The sequence below is a fragment of the Bos javanicus genome, chromosome 7 (assembly GCF_032452875.1).
Source record: "Bos javanicus breed banteng chromosome 7, ARS-OSU_banteng_1.0, whole genome shotgun sequence".
NCBI classification, from domain to species: Eukaryota; Metazoa; Chordata; class Mammalia; order Artiodactyla; family Bovidae; genus Bos; species Bos javanicus.
The window spans coordinates 49,340,955-49,355,810 of NC_083874.1; the positions used below are offsets into that span (position 1 = coordinate 49,340,955).

A 14,856-nucleotide genomic window follows, 5' to 3' on the forward strand; every position below is an offset into this window, starting at 1 on the left:
AGCTCTTAGCACAGGGCCTGGCACACAATAAGCACTCAGTAAGTCAGTCATTATTCCTCTTAGGATATTTAAGTCTTTCAGCCTGTTGTGATCAGCGCAGGAAGAGGGCTAGGATGTCCGGATGGAACCATGAAGGCCTCTGAGGACCTCGGTCCTGGGTTTGGAACCCAAGAAAAGTGAACAAGCCATTGGAGGAAGGCAGGTCAAAGGCGCATGCCCAGCGACAGCAGGTGCAGGGGGGCGCGCCGCTGCCGCCGCCGCGGCCTCCCCTTTAAGAGCCGCCGCCGCCCACGGCCCGCCGCTGCGGCAGGGACCTCCCCTTTAACGGCGGCGGCTCGGCGCTCCGCGGCCCCCGCGGCGGCTGCTGCTGCGGGTGCTGCTGCTACTGCGGCTCCTGCTGCCGCCGCCGCTCGGCCTCCAGCAGCCGCATCCTCGGCCCGGGCCGGCTTCCCGCCCCGCACCCCGCGCCCCGCCCGGCCCCGCCATGGTGTCCTGGATCATCTCTCGCCTGGTGGTGTGAGTGCGGCGGCGGGGCGCGGCCGTTTGGGAGGGGGATGGTGGCTAGGGGTGGCGGGTGAGGGGTATGGAAGCCTGGGATGGACCACTCCGTGGCTTCGTACAGCAGAATCACCTAAAGGCACATCATCCCTATTTGGGGTCCCCAGAGACGTGGAGGTGAGGGATCCGGAGGAGCGGGGAATGTTCGAGGAGTAAGGCAGGCCTGGCTTCCCATCCCTTTTATTTTTAATTTCCCTGTTTCTGCGCCCTCCCTCATCCCCGAGGGGGCTAGGCAGCATGGCTTGATTTATGAGGGGAGGCGGCTTGTCCCCTCACCCACGTAGCACATCTGGCCGGAGGAGCCCCTCAGACCTGGGCTCTCATCTCCCAGCGGGAGAACTAACGGAAGAGCCAGGGGAGCAAGGCAGGGCCTCCTCATTCCATAGCTTAGGGCCATGGCAGCCTTGGCCTCCCCGAAGGGCCCCATTTATCCTCCCTCTTCCACTGTCTGTCAGGAGACTGGGGGTGAGGGCACATGCTCTGAAGGCCCCCCAGGGAGGACGGGAAGCAGAGATGCTTGGATGACAAAGTGTGGGAGGTAACTGGGAGAGGATATGTGTGTTCAGCCTGGGATTGTGAGAGCCGTGGAGGGAAGGGTGTTAGGTGGCCTTCATCCCAGGCTGCCAGTTCTGTCCCTCCCAGCTCCCCCAGGCTCCAGGAGGGTGCCCTCTCCCACAACTGTGGACTTTGTCCTTGAGGATTCCACCCCCGACTCCATCTCCGAAGTACCCTGCCTCAGTGAGGCAAGTCCATGGGGAACAGGCGGTATCCACACATTTGTCAAGAGGCTGGGCCTGGCAGGAGCTCTGCATGGCTTCAGTTAACCTGCCCCAGCTTAGGACCCTGCCCCTCAACCTCCACCTTGGGGCACTGACACCCCAGAATCCCCTCCCTGCTATCGTGTTCTTCAATTCTGGCTTCCTCTAGACCCACCAGAGTCTCCTTCCCTTCCCACCTGAGGGAACCCAGGGGCCTCATACGTCCATGTGGCCTTCACACTGGCTGCTCCTCTTGTGTGAATGAGCTCCCCGAGTGGCATTGGTCCTCTCCTTGCCTCACCTGTGTCCTGTATGTGGTCTCTGATGGGAACAGCACAGACTCCACTATAGCCAGGATCTCTAGCCCAGCACACTTTCTGGAGGCTAGTCCCAAAAGTGTTTATATCGGGAAATAAACCACTTTGCCCTTCAGGGCCTCCTGCCCCCGTGCCCTCTGCTCCTCAGGTCCCCAGGGCTACAGTGGTACTTCTGACTGCCAGGTACCCTGTTAGGTGGTGTCCCTGGCCCTACTACGGGAAGGTAGAGGGTAAGGGCCAATGGGTAAGAAAGTGCATGATGTCTGGAGAAGGACGACACCCCTGAGGCAGTGACCTGACCCCCACCCCATGATATGGTTATGCACAAATGAGGTTCAGGGCAGATAAGCCACATCAGACCCTCTGGCCTCTAGGTCTTTCTGTCAGGGGCTGGAGAAGAACTGAACAATAAAGGGGCATCACCCTTGCTGGCTAGGGCCTCCATGCTTGTGTATCACCTCAGGCTTGCCTGCTTTGACCTTAACCCCTGACCTGAGTTCATCAGTCAGCTGATGTGGTACCCTGGAGTTCTGTCCATTCTCCCCTTACCTACCCAGGGACTGATGCAGAGATGGGAGGGAGAGGCCATTGCTTTTGGCCAAGGGGCCCAGTAACCATGCCTGCCTCCCTAGGCTCATCTTTGGCACCCTGTACCCAGCCTACTCTTCCTACAAGGCCGTGAAGACAAAAAACGTGAAGGAATATGTGAGTGTGTGACCCTTCATCTCCTACCCAACTTATGTGGCAGAGATCAGGGAGGACAGTGGATCACATGACAGACGGGGATGACGTTATACTAATGCTGTCAGCACTAATGAGACCTGGTTCGGGGAGGCGCCCGTGTATCCCTTTCCCCAACCCTGGTGTGATACACAGACAAAGTTGGGGCCCTCTGTGCCCCCCTACATAGTGCGTCCAGCAGGTTGGCAAGTAGAGGTGGGGTCCAGGGTGTTTCCCCAAGGCCCCAGCTGACACCGCCCTCTGTACATTTAGGTGAAATGGATGATGTACTGGATCGTCTTTGCCTTCTTCACCACTGCCGAGACACTCACAGATATCGTGCTCTCCTGGTGAGGTCCAGCAACCCCCGCCTCCCTGCACCTCGGGGCCAGGGCTTCTGACTTCTTCTACACAGCCAGTCCACCTAGGGTGGCATCTCCCCAACAGTCCCATGGGGTCCTGGGTGTCCCCTCCTCTCAGCCCCCATCCAGTCCTGGCTTGATTGAGCAAAATAAGAACAGACATAACTCTCACCTTTCTTTTGGGAGCCAAAGCAGCACAATAGAATTCAGGAAACCTGTTTCTGCCAGACTTACAGTGACTTTGAGCAAGTCACAGTTTTCTAGGCCTCAGTTTCCCTATTTGTAAAACAGGCATATGAGTCAATCTCATGAACATTGGATTGTATTTCAAAGCTTGTATTTCAAAGGCTTTTTCTAGGCACTACTAGACTATGTATATGCACTCTTGAGGACACGGAATTGTCTAACCATCTGTATATTCACAGCAGGCGCTCAAAAATGTTTACTAAATGAGCAAATGCCTCTTGGAAGAGAGGACGAACATAGCACAGTACACTGAAAGTCAAAAGAGTTTTACTGAGAGGTAGAGGACGCAAGATCCTTGCGTTTATAGATTTCAAGGGCCTTTGAGAAAACACAGTTTGAGTAGAGAAAGTTGAATGGGGTCAAATTAGGAAAGAGTCATGGATTAAAAATTGAGAACAAGTGAGTGCAGGTGCCTCTTGATGCAAGCAAAGGAGTGAGCTTTGATGAGGGCTTTGTGAGGATAGAGGAGACCTGAAGGAGTGTGTGGCCTGAGAAGGAGCCATGAGAATAGAGAACAGTCCTTAAAAAGCAGAGGCCGTGTCATGGCAGCAAGGGATAGATCCAGAGCACAGCTGGGGAGGAAGAGCAGGAAGGAAGGGAGTGAGGATCCAAGAATGCACCTGGAAGGTTAGGGAGCTCGCCTTGGTGTTGACCCCAGGACAGAGGAGTGGGTGCTCTTCTGTCAGAGAGAAGAGAGTGATAGAGCCACCGCTGCTGGGAATTCCTGCTGGGGTCACTTTTCACCTTGCTACTGGGAGTCTCAGCTGAGCTTCCCCTTGACCAGTCTCCTAAGCCACATGGGGACCTTAGTGCACTAAGGGGTGGGAGTCCAGCCAGGGTCCTGCAGCGGGTCCATATGCCTCCTGACTTCCTGCCCCAGGCTCTGCCCTTACCTGTCTCCCACCCACAGGTTCCCCTTCTACTTTGAGCTCAAGATCGCCTTTGTGATATGGCTGCTGTCCCCTTATACCAAAGGCTCCAGCGTGCTCTACCGCAAGTTCGTGCACCCAACCCTGTCCAACAAAGAGAAGGTCTGTTGGAACAAGGGACGCTTGCTTCCCACCTATCCCAGGTCAAGGCAGCCCAGAGCCTGCAGCCACGTGTATTCATGGCTCTCCCTGTGGGTGATCTGAGAGGGGCCTGACCCCCTGGGGCAGGTAGTGCCAGGTGTGAACAAGGGCAAAGCAGGGTAGGACCCAGCCTCACCTCTTCCTCCTTCCCCTCCAACCCCTCAGGAGATCGACGAGTACATTACACAGGCCCGAGACAAGAGCTATGAGACCATGATGAGGGTGGGCAAGAGGGGTCTGAATCTGGCCGCCAATGCCGCAGTCACGGCTGCTGCCAAGGTGAGATGGGGGCAGACCCAGCTCCCAGGCCCCAGCTTGCTCATCTCATCCCACAGCCAGTCCCCTTTGCATCCACCGCATTCTTGGGCCGGTAAAGGTCTGGGGGCTTGTGCAGCTTGGGGTTTCCATCCTGCCTTTAACATCCCCCCGCTAAGGGACTTCCACTTGGCGGGCCACAGTTTCCTCACCCGTCCAAAGGGAACGCATGGCCCCAGCCTGTTAGAGCCGCCGTGGGATGGGCTGAGGATGCCATGGGGAGAGCGCTGAGTCCAGTGGCTGCCCAGTGCCCTGTGGTGACCTCTCTCTCCACCCCGCCCCTTCTCCTCCGGTCCTCCTGGTGCGTGGTGGTGACCCCAGGGCCAGGGGGTGCTATCAGAGAAGCTCCGAAGCTTCAGCATGCAGGACTTGACCCTGATCCGGGACGAGGACGCGCTGCCCCTGCAGGGGCCTGATGGCCGCCTCAGAGCCAGCCCTGGCAGCCTCCTGGACACCATTGAAGACCTGGGTACAGTCCGGGCCCAGGGCGGGCAGGGGGCGAGGGCGAGGAGGCTGAGTAGGGGAGAGACCAGACACCTGCTCTCCTTTCCTCCCCAAACCAGGAGATGACCCCACCCTGAGCGTAAGGTCAGGCACCAACCAGGCAGATCCCCGGACAGAGATCTCTGAGGATGACACGGGAGACAAGGCCCCTAAGAGGGTCAAACCCATCAAAAAAGTGCCCAAACCCGAGGTGAGAACCGGGACAGAGCTTGGGGAAGTGGGAAGGGCTTGTGGCTCCAGGCGGAGCCCTCTGTCTCCCTCTCTTCCTTCCACAGCCACCGGCTTCCAAGACGCTGAAGACCCGGCCCAAGAAGAAGACCTCCGCAGGGGGTGACTCAGCTTGAGGCCCCCGCCCCCTCCCCGCAGGCTACAGAATCCAGCTCCACACTGTGCCAGCAGCCCTCAGCCTCAGGCCCCGGGGCCTCTCAGATGGCTGTTTCCGGTGCCTCCCAGTGGCCATTCCCCTGGAAGGGCTTGGGAAAGAGAAGGGAGGCCCTGCTGTGGGGGGCCGAGGGTAGAGGCTGGACCCAGGAGCTAAGGAGGGAGCCACTCAAGGAGGTGCGGGCCCCCCAGAGCCCGAAAGCTACTCTCCCCGCTCCAGCCCTGACCCCGCCCACCCAGTGCCTTGCTGAAGACCATGGCCATCCCCTTGTCCTAACACATGGCCCCACTGCTCTCCCTGAGTCAGGGTCGGCGGCCAGTCACAGCCCAGATTGACCAGAGCCTGAAGGCCCAGCAGAGAAGGAGGGAGTGGGGAGGCCTCGGAGAACCTGGGCTCTGGGCCTACAGGTGTGAATGGAGGACAGGGTCTCAGTGGTGTTTAAGTGACCAGGAGCCAGGCCAGAGCTGCAGCTGGGGGTGTTGGGTATGGCTGTGAGCTACCTGTGCCCACTGAAAAGAGGTGGGGCTCCAGGGGTGTGTGTGTGTGTGAAAGAGAAAATGTGTGTGTGTGTGTGTATCTTTCTGGGTCTAGAGCTGGGGGCTTTTGAGTGAAGGACTTTGCCTCCAGCAGTAACCTCCCGCCACCCAACCCAGCTGCCCTTTCCCCCCTCAGCCCTCCCGCCTACTCTCTCAGCCTCAGAGGACCCCAGCCTATGAGAGAGTAGGGCTCCAAGGGGCCTCTCACCTGCTCCTCTGCCCTTAATCCCCTCTTCTTTTGCCTCCTCCCATTCCTGCCCCAGGATGGGGCTCCATCTCCTCTGGGCCCTCAGTAGAGGCCCCTGCTGAGCCGATTCCTTTTCTCCTCTCCTGGGGGTCCATCTTCCTTCCCCCTAAGGCCCTCTTCCTGTGCCAAGCAGACTAGGCCCCCTGTAACAGACCCCTGTCAGAGCCCAGCCTTTGCCCCACACTTTGCCCCAGCTTCTGCCGTGGCTTCCTTCCGTCAGGGCTCGGAGGAGCGTGTAAAGAAGAAAAAGGTATTAGGAACCAGGGGGCTCCAGATCGGTGGGAAGAGGGTGCCCAATGGACCTTTGGCACTGGATGAGCCAATAAACCAAATTCTGGCACCTCATTTGTGTTAGCCTCTGTGCTTTGTTCTTGGTCTACCAGTCCACAGGTGAGAAGGACTTCAAGTGAGAAGCCAGGGCTCAGCTGTGGGATGGAGGGGAGAAGAAGTCAACTACGAACTCGAGAGATCTGATCTTCAAGAGATAGCCTTGAAGTAGTTCCATCTGGGAAGATGGCTTGGAGGTTCAATATAGAGCCAGGGGGCTGGAAAGAGCCAGGACTTAGGAAGGGCAAGGGACCACCCTTAGAGGTTGTCCTGTCCCTCAGAATCCTACCGGAGACCCCTCCCCATTCTGGCACCTCACAGAAAGTGCAAGGGTGTAAGTTCTGGGGGCAAAGATCACGATGAGGCTCCAGGAAAAAGAATGGGATACTGGGGGCTCCTGGCAGAGCCTGGGGATTGGATCGCTGTGGCCTCGAAAGGCTAAAAAATAAAAAACATTGGAGAGGGACAGTGAGCCAGACACTGAAGGGAGGATCTAGGTGGGATGGAGGGAGAGACAAAAATGTGGAACCAGCCTCATGGCTCACATCTGACCCTGGGGACAAACAAGGCAGACAGAGACCCAAAGGCCAGAGCCAGTGAGGCATGCCCATGTGGCCTGTGGAAGGAGGGCTGGAGCCCTGAGCTGCTGGGCTGGGGTGGAGGAGTGGAGGAGGGGGGCTGCAGGGCCTGGGGTCAAGTTCTGGGGAGGTGGAGCCTAGGTCACCAGGGGCACCACTGGTGGGAACAGAAGCCTGGAGAAGGGAAAAGGTGGCAGAGGCAGTATCAGAAGAGACAGGGGAAAAGAGCAGAGAGGGAGGGGGGAAGAAGTGAGGGAAGAAGGAAGGCTGAAAGAAGCTAGAGAAATAGCAGCTCAGCCTTATGGAAGGAAAATGGAGGAATCAGAGTGGAGACCTAGCTCCAGGCCCTGGACCTCAGGATTGGCAAAATGTCCCTACACCAGGCTTTCCTCTCCCTTCCCTGGCATCACGGGTGCATGTCCTTCTGCCAAACTTGAGCCAGCTGGCCAAGAAGCTTCTGCACTGAGGTGCTCGTGGAGAGCGAGGGCAGGGGGAGGGAGGCATGTGAGATGCCCTTTTTATCTTTCCTGAAATTCTCCAGTCAATAACGCTCTGAACGGCATTCCTTTCACCATTGCCCTCTGGGCAATTTGGCCCCTTTTTCTATCAGAAAGGAGAGGAAGCGTCAGAGTAGAAATCAGGTGAGAGACTCCCTTGTTCTAGAAAGATCTCCAGAGAGTAAGTTGCTTGCATCTCCTGCTAGCAGCTACCATATGGCCAGGAAAGCAGGTTAGGCCTCTCTAACCTAAATCCCATTTGCTGCATTTCACACATACACACACACACACACACACACACTCACCCAACTCACACTCATATTACACATTTCTATCCACAGTGACCAGTGGCCAAGGAGGTGACTGTCAGATTCCACATCTCCAGGCTCTCCCTGCACATCTGGGTTTCCCTGTGTCAACAGATGATGCTCAGATTTCCAAGTTCACTGGTCCGTTGCCATGGAAACATTGTCTTCTAGACCTCCACACAGGGTCTGACCCCTGTGGTGCTGGGGAGAAGAGGAGAGATGGAGGGTGACCAACAGAATGGAGGGAGGAGGCTGATGAAAAACATCTGGGTCTACATGAGCCCTTGCTGTCTTATTCCCTGGGGTCACCTGCCCTCTCCCTTCCACCTTAGTACATCTTTCTAGGCCAGGGCAGTGGGGAAGGGAAGTCATGACAGAGATGTCTGGCAGGAGCTATGTGGAGGGCACTTGCTCGTTGCCTGGAAACCCACTGGGCATTGAGAGAGAGTAGCTTTGAAGTGGGGGCTGAGGTCTAGCCCTTTGTCCCACGCCCAGACCATGTTGGGGACACTGGGCAGCCCTCCAAGCCTGAGGTCCCTGGCTAAAACGGTCCTCAGGCATGAAGTGGTTTCATCCTGTTTCCCCTCCCTTGTGTGTGCCCCACACTAGGAGAACCTGCTTAAAATGTGATTTCCAGGCTATGACGTCAGAGGAAAGCCAGCAGCTCCAGCCTATGCCAGCTCTTCCTTGATCAGAAGAGCTGAGCCCAGCCTTGCTCAGCCTGGAGGAAAGGAGGTTAGGTAGAGGAGGGAGGGTCTCTGGGGGCCTCTGGTCCTCATATATGTGGCATTCAGAATAATAGGGAGAGACTATTTCCAGGCCAAAGTGCTGTCTTCCCCATTGCCTTAAATACCAGTGAGTACGTGATTATCTCTGTCACAGATTCCCCCTAACCCCAGTTTTCCCCTCTCTGAGCTGGGTCAGCCCTGCATAAAGGAGGAGGACACCTTAAGTCTTAGAGCCATTTGGGTTCTGCCTGACAGCTTGTCAGCAAATCTAGGCTGGAGGCAGTGATGGGTGAGAAGGATGCCTGCAAGGAGGAAAAAGCCCACTAGGTGGCGCAGCTCACCCCAGTGTGGGATTCCCCGGCCCTTGGCCGGGGGAAAGTCTCCTTCAGCAGTCAGTGGGATTTTAAGGTCCGCTGAGCAGAATATTTACACCGCAGTCCCTGGAGTTGGAGGTTCATGAAGAGAGCATCCTTGTGGGTGGATAGGCAGATATAAATTCTCAATCACTTTCCAACCCCAGTTTGTGTGCAGAGGAGATAGTCAGACCCAGCAAGCAGTACTCCCTTTGGGGAAGGATGAGGTACCTCCTGGGAGCAAGGAAATTGCCATGCTGACCCTAGGAGGGTCATACAGCCCAAAGAACCCAACTTGGGCTTCTAAAATATTATTAAGAGAGGGACAATTTAGGCGAGCGAGAGGGACGCTTACCTAGATGCAGGGTTCCCTGGAGCTGACTCCCTTATGGCCACAATGGTAGTCCCAGGGCTGCCCCTAGGTTTCCCCGTCCCCTGCTCCTTCTCTTATTTTCATCATGGGTACTGTAGAGCTGAAAAAGGAGACAAAGACCCTAATCTTCAGACCCTGGAACCCCAGGGTATTTTTTCCAGCAGCCAGGGCTGACTCCTGAATGACTTACCTTTGCCTGACCTCTTTCCCAAACTGACCCCACCAGCCCTGCACACCTAATGAATTACCCTCTTCTTTTGTCCCAGCCAGATGAGTAATCAATAAATAATGCTGCCTGAAATATTAATGGCAAGTTTTACACCAGCATCCCTTAGCCGTGCCTGTCATTGGGGAACTTGAGAGTTGACAGAGAAATGCATGGCCCCCATAGAGCTCCTTTATTCCTCTTTTCTTTGCCAAGATTTCGACCTGTCCCCATCTCCACCAGATCATGATTCATTGCCATTAGGTGAGAAGAGGACGGGTTCCCCAGAGACAACTCAGACAGCCTCCAGGGGGAGGATGGGGTAAGCTAAACCAAGCAGCGACCCTTCTTGATTCCTTTGTCTCCTCTGATGCAAGTGAGATCCCATTTCCTCTGTTCCATGTCCATCTTGGACCTGCCGGGTCCAGCTTTCTAAGTGGCAACTCAGAAGGAGACCTGGGGCTTCCCTCCTCCCCCTGCTTCAACTATTTTAGAGCCTGAGCAGAAGGGACTCATGTGCTCCCAGACTTCTGGCCCTGGCATTCTCTTCTGGCTTTCTTCTCCCTGGAAGAAGAGGAGGAAATGGAAGCTCTTAGCCCTCTTGAGCCCACCTGGTGGGCTTCCCGGGGGGCCAGCACCCTCCTTCGGGGAAACCAGGCCCACCCAAATTGTTGAACACGCAGTGCCCTCTGCTCACGTGCTCTTTGTCTCCTCCTTCACTTGGTAATGTCTTGCATGTTCTTCAAGTCTCAGCTTAGATGTGACACTGCACCTGGTCCAGGGCCCCATGGCCTTCTCTTCGTGTTCTCTTCCCTGACAGCACATATCACCCTGTTTCATCAGTGCCCATGTGTCCCCACTAGACTGAAAGCCCGGGCATAGGCGATGGGCCTACCTGGTTCACCACTGTTTCCCCAGCATCTAGTACAGGGCCTGGAACACTCTAATAATTCAGCACATTTTTCTGGAATGTACAAATGACATCTCTGCAGCATTCTTCCTCTCCCAAAAAAACACCAGCCTTCTACCTTCAGCATCTCTTTGCGGAGCTGTTTGCCGGCACCTAAGGATGGGTGTCTGCACTAAGCAGCTGCCGGGGCCACCTACACTCGCCCTGGCCCCCGGCATGTGCTCATGCTCGCTTGCTTTGCCTTTCTCTCTCTCACACACAGATGGGAGCCAGCTTTCCAGCCACATTCACTTCTCACTTTAATTCAAAAGCTAAATTGGGAAGAAGAGCAGCTTCACACTCCCAATTTAGCCTGGGAGAGAAAAAGGGAGACAGTCTGGATGTTGCCAGGGAAAGGAGAACATTGGGTCTGGGGTGGGTAGTGGTGGCAAATGTACCCAGAACCCAAGAGAAGACAGTGAAACCCCCACCCAGCTACTAAAAATAAGTCATCCAGAGGTATGACTCCAGAGTGACCCCTGTGAAGCCTCTTTCCTGCGATGGTGCAGCCATTCTGGGCACTACCTCAGCCTAGGGATGGATTAGAGGGGGTGGAAGAGATTCAGGTTATCGGAACTATCCATAGGAGGAGATGCTGCTGCTTAGGTCGCTGGTAGTAGGAAACCAGAAAGTCCTTCTTAAATCTAACTTTAATCTATTTGGTAACTGCTGAGAGGCCTGATGAATAAAAACAGAATCCATAAACAGATAGTTGCTCATTAATATTCATAGCAGCATTATTCACAATAGTCGAAAAAGTAGGAACAACCCAAATGTCCATCAAGAGATGAGAGGATAAACAAAAAGTGGTATATACATACTTACTAAGCCTTAGAAAGAAATGAAATTCTGATACATGTTACAACATGGATGAACCCTGAAAACATTATGCTAAGCCAGGCACAGCAGAACAAATATTACGGACAAATATCTTCCCTTACAGGAGGTACCTAGACTAGGCAAATTTATATATAGAGAAACTCTAATAGGGATTACCAGGGGCCAAAGAGGAGGCAACAGGATAGAGAATTTATGTTTCCCTATCCCCAGTGTTTCATGGGTACAGAGTTCCTGTTTGGGATGATAAAAAAGTTCTGCCTATGTATACTGGTGACGGTTGCACAGCACTGCACATATAACTGAATGCCACTGAATAGGACACTTACAATGGTTAAAATGGGATATTTTATGTTATGTATATTTTACTGTAATATATTTTTGAAAAAAAACAATGAGTCCAACGTCAGCCTAAAGACATCGTCATCCTGCCACAATAGCTCTCTCTGTAGCTTGACCAGAGGGAAAACAAATCCTTTCCGTTCCGAAGAGTCCCTCCCTTTGCTGATAGAGTAGAAGTGTGGTCTCTGCCCAGAGTGAAGTGAAGACCCCTCTGTGGATGTTCCTGGGCACTGGGGCTAACTGTCCTCCCTCTCATCGCTACTCGTCAGTGTGATAATTTGGATGCAAGTGCTTCTCCCTGCTTCTGGGTGCCAGCTTCCTCTTTAGGCACTCATTTTGACTTTGCCCTAAAACAGGTTCCCTGGGTCTTCCCTGGTGGTCCGGTAGCTAAGACTCCATGTTCTCAACGCAAGGGGCCCAGGTTGGATTCCCAGTCAGGGAACTAGATCCCACTGAGAGTTTGCGTGCCACAATGAAGACCCAGCACAGCTAAATAAATAAATACGTAAAAAGCAGTGTTTCCATAAGGGTAGACCAGTTAGGGGGATGATTAGAGGAGGAAAAAGAGAAGACTCTTCCATCCAACCTCTCTGACTTTCCCATTGCCACAGTACCACGGGGAACAGATGTACCTTGGGCTGAGAGGCCTGTCTGTAAATCTGGGGGTCAGTTTTTCTTGCTCTCTGACTGGGAGGTCCCTGAAGAGTCTCTGATAGCTGACCCTGAGGCATGTAGACCTTACCCTCTCTCCTGGATGACTACACAGTTTCCTGGCTGGTCTCACTACCAGTCCTCCCCTACCCAGCCTCCTGGAATTATTTTAAAATGGTGCGTTGGCTCTTTGACTGCCTGAGAACCACTTCAGTGGGTGGGAGCTGGATTAGGGGCTCCCCAGTCACTGTGCTTCCCCCAGGATAGCACACCGCACACTGTGGAAATTGCTTGTTTACTTGTTGGTCTCCCCTACTGAGCTATGACCTGCAAAGAAGGGAGAACCTACCTTACTGCTCCTTATATCTTTAATGCCCAGAGTGGAACAGATGTGTGATAGGTAATTGCCGAATGAATGAATTGAAACGACGTGTTCATGTCTGCCCCTGCTATTCGATCTGACTCAAGAGTGCCGGTAGGATGAAAGCTTTGTCTGATTCATTCTGGGGCCCCAGAAAACAGTTCTTAGGATGAACTGGGGTTCAGGCAGACAGATCTGAAGCCAGACTGTCTGGATTGGAATCCTGGCTCTGCCATTGCTGGGCTCTCTGACCTTGAGCAAGTTGCCTGCCCTCTCTGAACCTGTTTCCTCATCAATGAAACAGGAGTGAGAATGGAACCTACTTCATAAGGCATTGTAAGGACAAATACCTGTCAAGTGTTTAGTATGAATCCTGTCACATTGTAAATGTGTCTGGGGGGTGGGGGTGGGGATAGGAAATGCATCTAGAGATTGAGGAAAATCAGAGGAAACAAGCATCACCACTGATTTCAGCATCCCAGTGTTTAGGGGGAGGGGACGGTGAGGCCAGTGCTAGAGCGGGGTAAACCCAGGGGCTACCTGCCCTCCCTCTGCCCTCCCCACAGGTCTGCAGAGTCCAAGCTCACCCGCCACGAAGCTGAGCAGCCCTGGTGCTGGGCGGTGGTGAGGGGCCAGAAATAACTGCCGTTGCTATTCCTGCCTTTCTGGGCTGGATGGGAACGCTGCCTTTCTAATCTAAAGGCTGCTCTAGACTTCCTGCACATCAGTGGGTTCTTATGTAACACTCCCCTCCCTCTGCCTGCCCAACGAGCTTCCAGAGATTTCTGCAGCCAGCTTTGCTGCACACTCAGCTGGGGGTGGGGGGAGCAAGGAAGGATGGATTGTCCTCTGAGCCCAGGATCCCGCTGACCCCAGGCCTGGGAGAGGGACCACTCAGCGCAGGGCAAAGGGACTGATGTTCAGGGACAGCAGCCTCTTCCTGATTCTGCAGGGCAGAGAGGACCCAGTATGCTGAAATGTTCACCTACCTTGACCCACTCCCTCTTCCCTTAATGGTCCCTCTGTGCCAGTCCCGTGACTTCCACTTCAGGCCTTACCTAACTCTGTCCGGCACATGACCCCTCGTGCAGACTCTAAGGACAACAGCCCAGACCCTGATTCTCACAGGCAGATCCCCAACCTGGACCAAATCCTACATGGACTCCTCGCTGTAGCCCTGGATCCCATCTGGAGGGTGCAGCCAGGCACCTCTTCAGGGCCCAGGGCACCCTCCACTTCCTCAGGCCTCAGCATCACTCTGTGTGGGCCTGTCTCAGAATTTGTCCTTCTCCACCTGTCCTAGGGCTCAGGATCTCCTCTGGCACCCAGTTTTCCCATCTGAAATTGGAGAAAATAGGATGGTTTCCCACCGGAGCACTCTGGGGTGATTCTCTTTCATTTCCCCTCTTCCACCATGCCTCCACTTCTCCCCCGTCCCCCTGCTCCCGCCCCGCCTCAGTGCATCTTCTGTGCCACTCCATACCTGGCCTCTTCAGATTCTTCTCTCAGTGCCCAAAGACCCTCCCTGGGGTGGGAGCAGAGCTGCCCCCAGACCCATTGAAGGCCAGGCCCTCCATGTTTCCGGCAGAGCTGATCAACCATCGGAAAGTGTGACAGGCACCCCAGGCAGAACCAAAGCGAGAGTCACTTCCTGAGCCCTGGGCTGGTCACAGTGGTGGCAAACCACTATCCGAGCAGCACATGTGGGTGCTGACGTAGCCTGGGGTGGGGAGGAGGAAGTGGCGATGGAAAAAGGGGCTTGTTTTCCTCTGAGAGTTACAGCCTGCTCAGCCCTGGGTCAGACATGATGGTTCCCATTGACTTTCTCCTAGCGTCAGCTGCCATGGACCAGCCCAGTTCTGCTCTCACCTCTGCCTCTTCCTCTTCTATGGTTTGCAAGGAAAGTCTGAGCACTGACATCGGCTCAGACCTGCAGACCCTCTGAGGGCCTCTCACCTTTTCTAGAGCTTTTGGCATCAGTCACCCAATGGACAAGGTCTGAGAGTCCCAGACTCAGGGCTGCTGCCTAATCTTAATTCTCTTGTAACATGGAGTCCAGGTTCCCTTCTACCCAACTGTAAGCTTCTCAGCAGCAGGAGCCTATGCCTCAGGCCTTTATCCACAGAAAGTCCTCAAAAAAGTTTACTGTTGTTGTGGATAATGGGTGTTTTAATCAGAACCTGCTGGGTTGTAATAGAAACTGAAATAAGCTTTATTTAAAAAAGAAATTTATTAACCTGTGTAACTCAAAGGCCCCGACTCTATCCAGAGATTTACTCTCTGGGTGTGGATCTGTTTTTTAATTTCTTCTGCATGGGCTTCATTCTCAGGT

At 54.4% G+C, this 14,856-nt stretch overlaps 1 protein-coding gene across 3 annotated transcripts; it reads left to right on the top strand.

Moving 5' to 3' along the window:
• Positions 1 to 296: 296 nt before the first annotated feature.
• On the top strand, positions 297 to 6,360 carry REEP2 (receptor accessory protein 2). Of its 3 annotated transcripts, none has more exons than XM_061424697.1 (8): positions 297 to 516; positions 2,266 to 2,338; positions 2,627 to 2,703; positions 3,872 to 3,992; positions 4,197 to 4,310; positions 4,674 to 4,815; positions 4,910 to 5,040; positions 5,126 to 6,360. In XM_061424697.1, the coding sequence occupies exons 1-8, from the start codon at positions 485 to 487 to the stop codon at positions 5,192 to 5,194; spliced, it is 759 nt and encodes a 252-aa protein (XP_061280681.1). In that variant the 5' UTR covers positions 297 to 484; the 3' UTR covers positions 5,195 to 6,360. The 3 variants fall into 3 exon arrangements, with proteins under 3 accessions (XP_061280681.1, XP_061280680.1, XP_061280678.1); XM_061424696.1 differs by having other exon boundaries at positions 299 to 516; positions 4,668 to 4,815; XM_061424694.1 differs by lacking the exon at positions 297 to 516 and adding an exon at positions 569 to 675 and having other exon boundaries at positions 4,668 to 4,815.
• Positions 6,361 to 14,856: the final 8,496 nt, after the last annotated feature.

What these genes read in the sequence shown, in the direction of transcription:
- REEP2 (XM_061424694.1), top strand. Translation starts at nt 584, where the DNA reads ATGGAAGCCTGGGATGGACCACTCCGTGGCTTCGTACAGCAGAATCAC. An exon ending in GGACACCATTGAAGACCTGG is followed by an intron (nt 4,816 to 4,909) that starts GTACAGTCCGGG and finishes TCCCCAAACCAG; the next exon opens with GAGATGACCCCACCCTGAGC. An exon ending in AAAAAGTGCCCAAACCCGAG is followed by an intron (nt 5,041 to 5,125) that starts GTGAGAACCGGG and finishes TTCCTTCCACAG; the next exon opens with CCACCGGCTTCCAAGACGCT.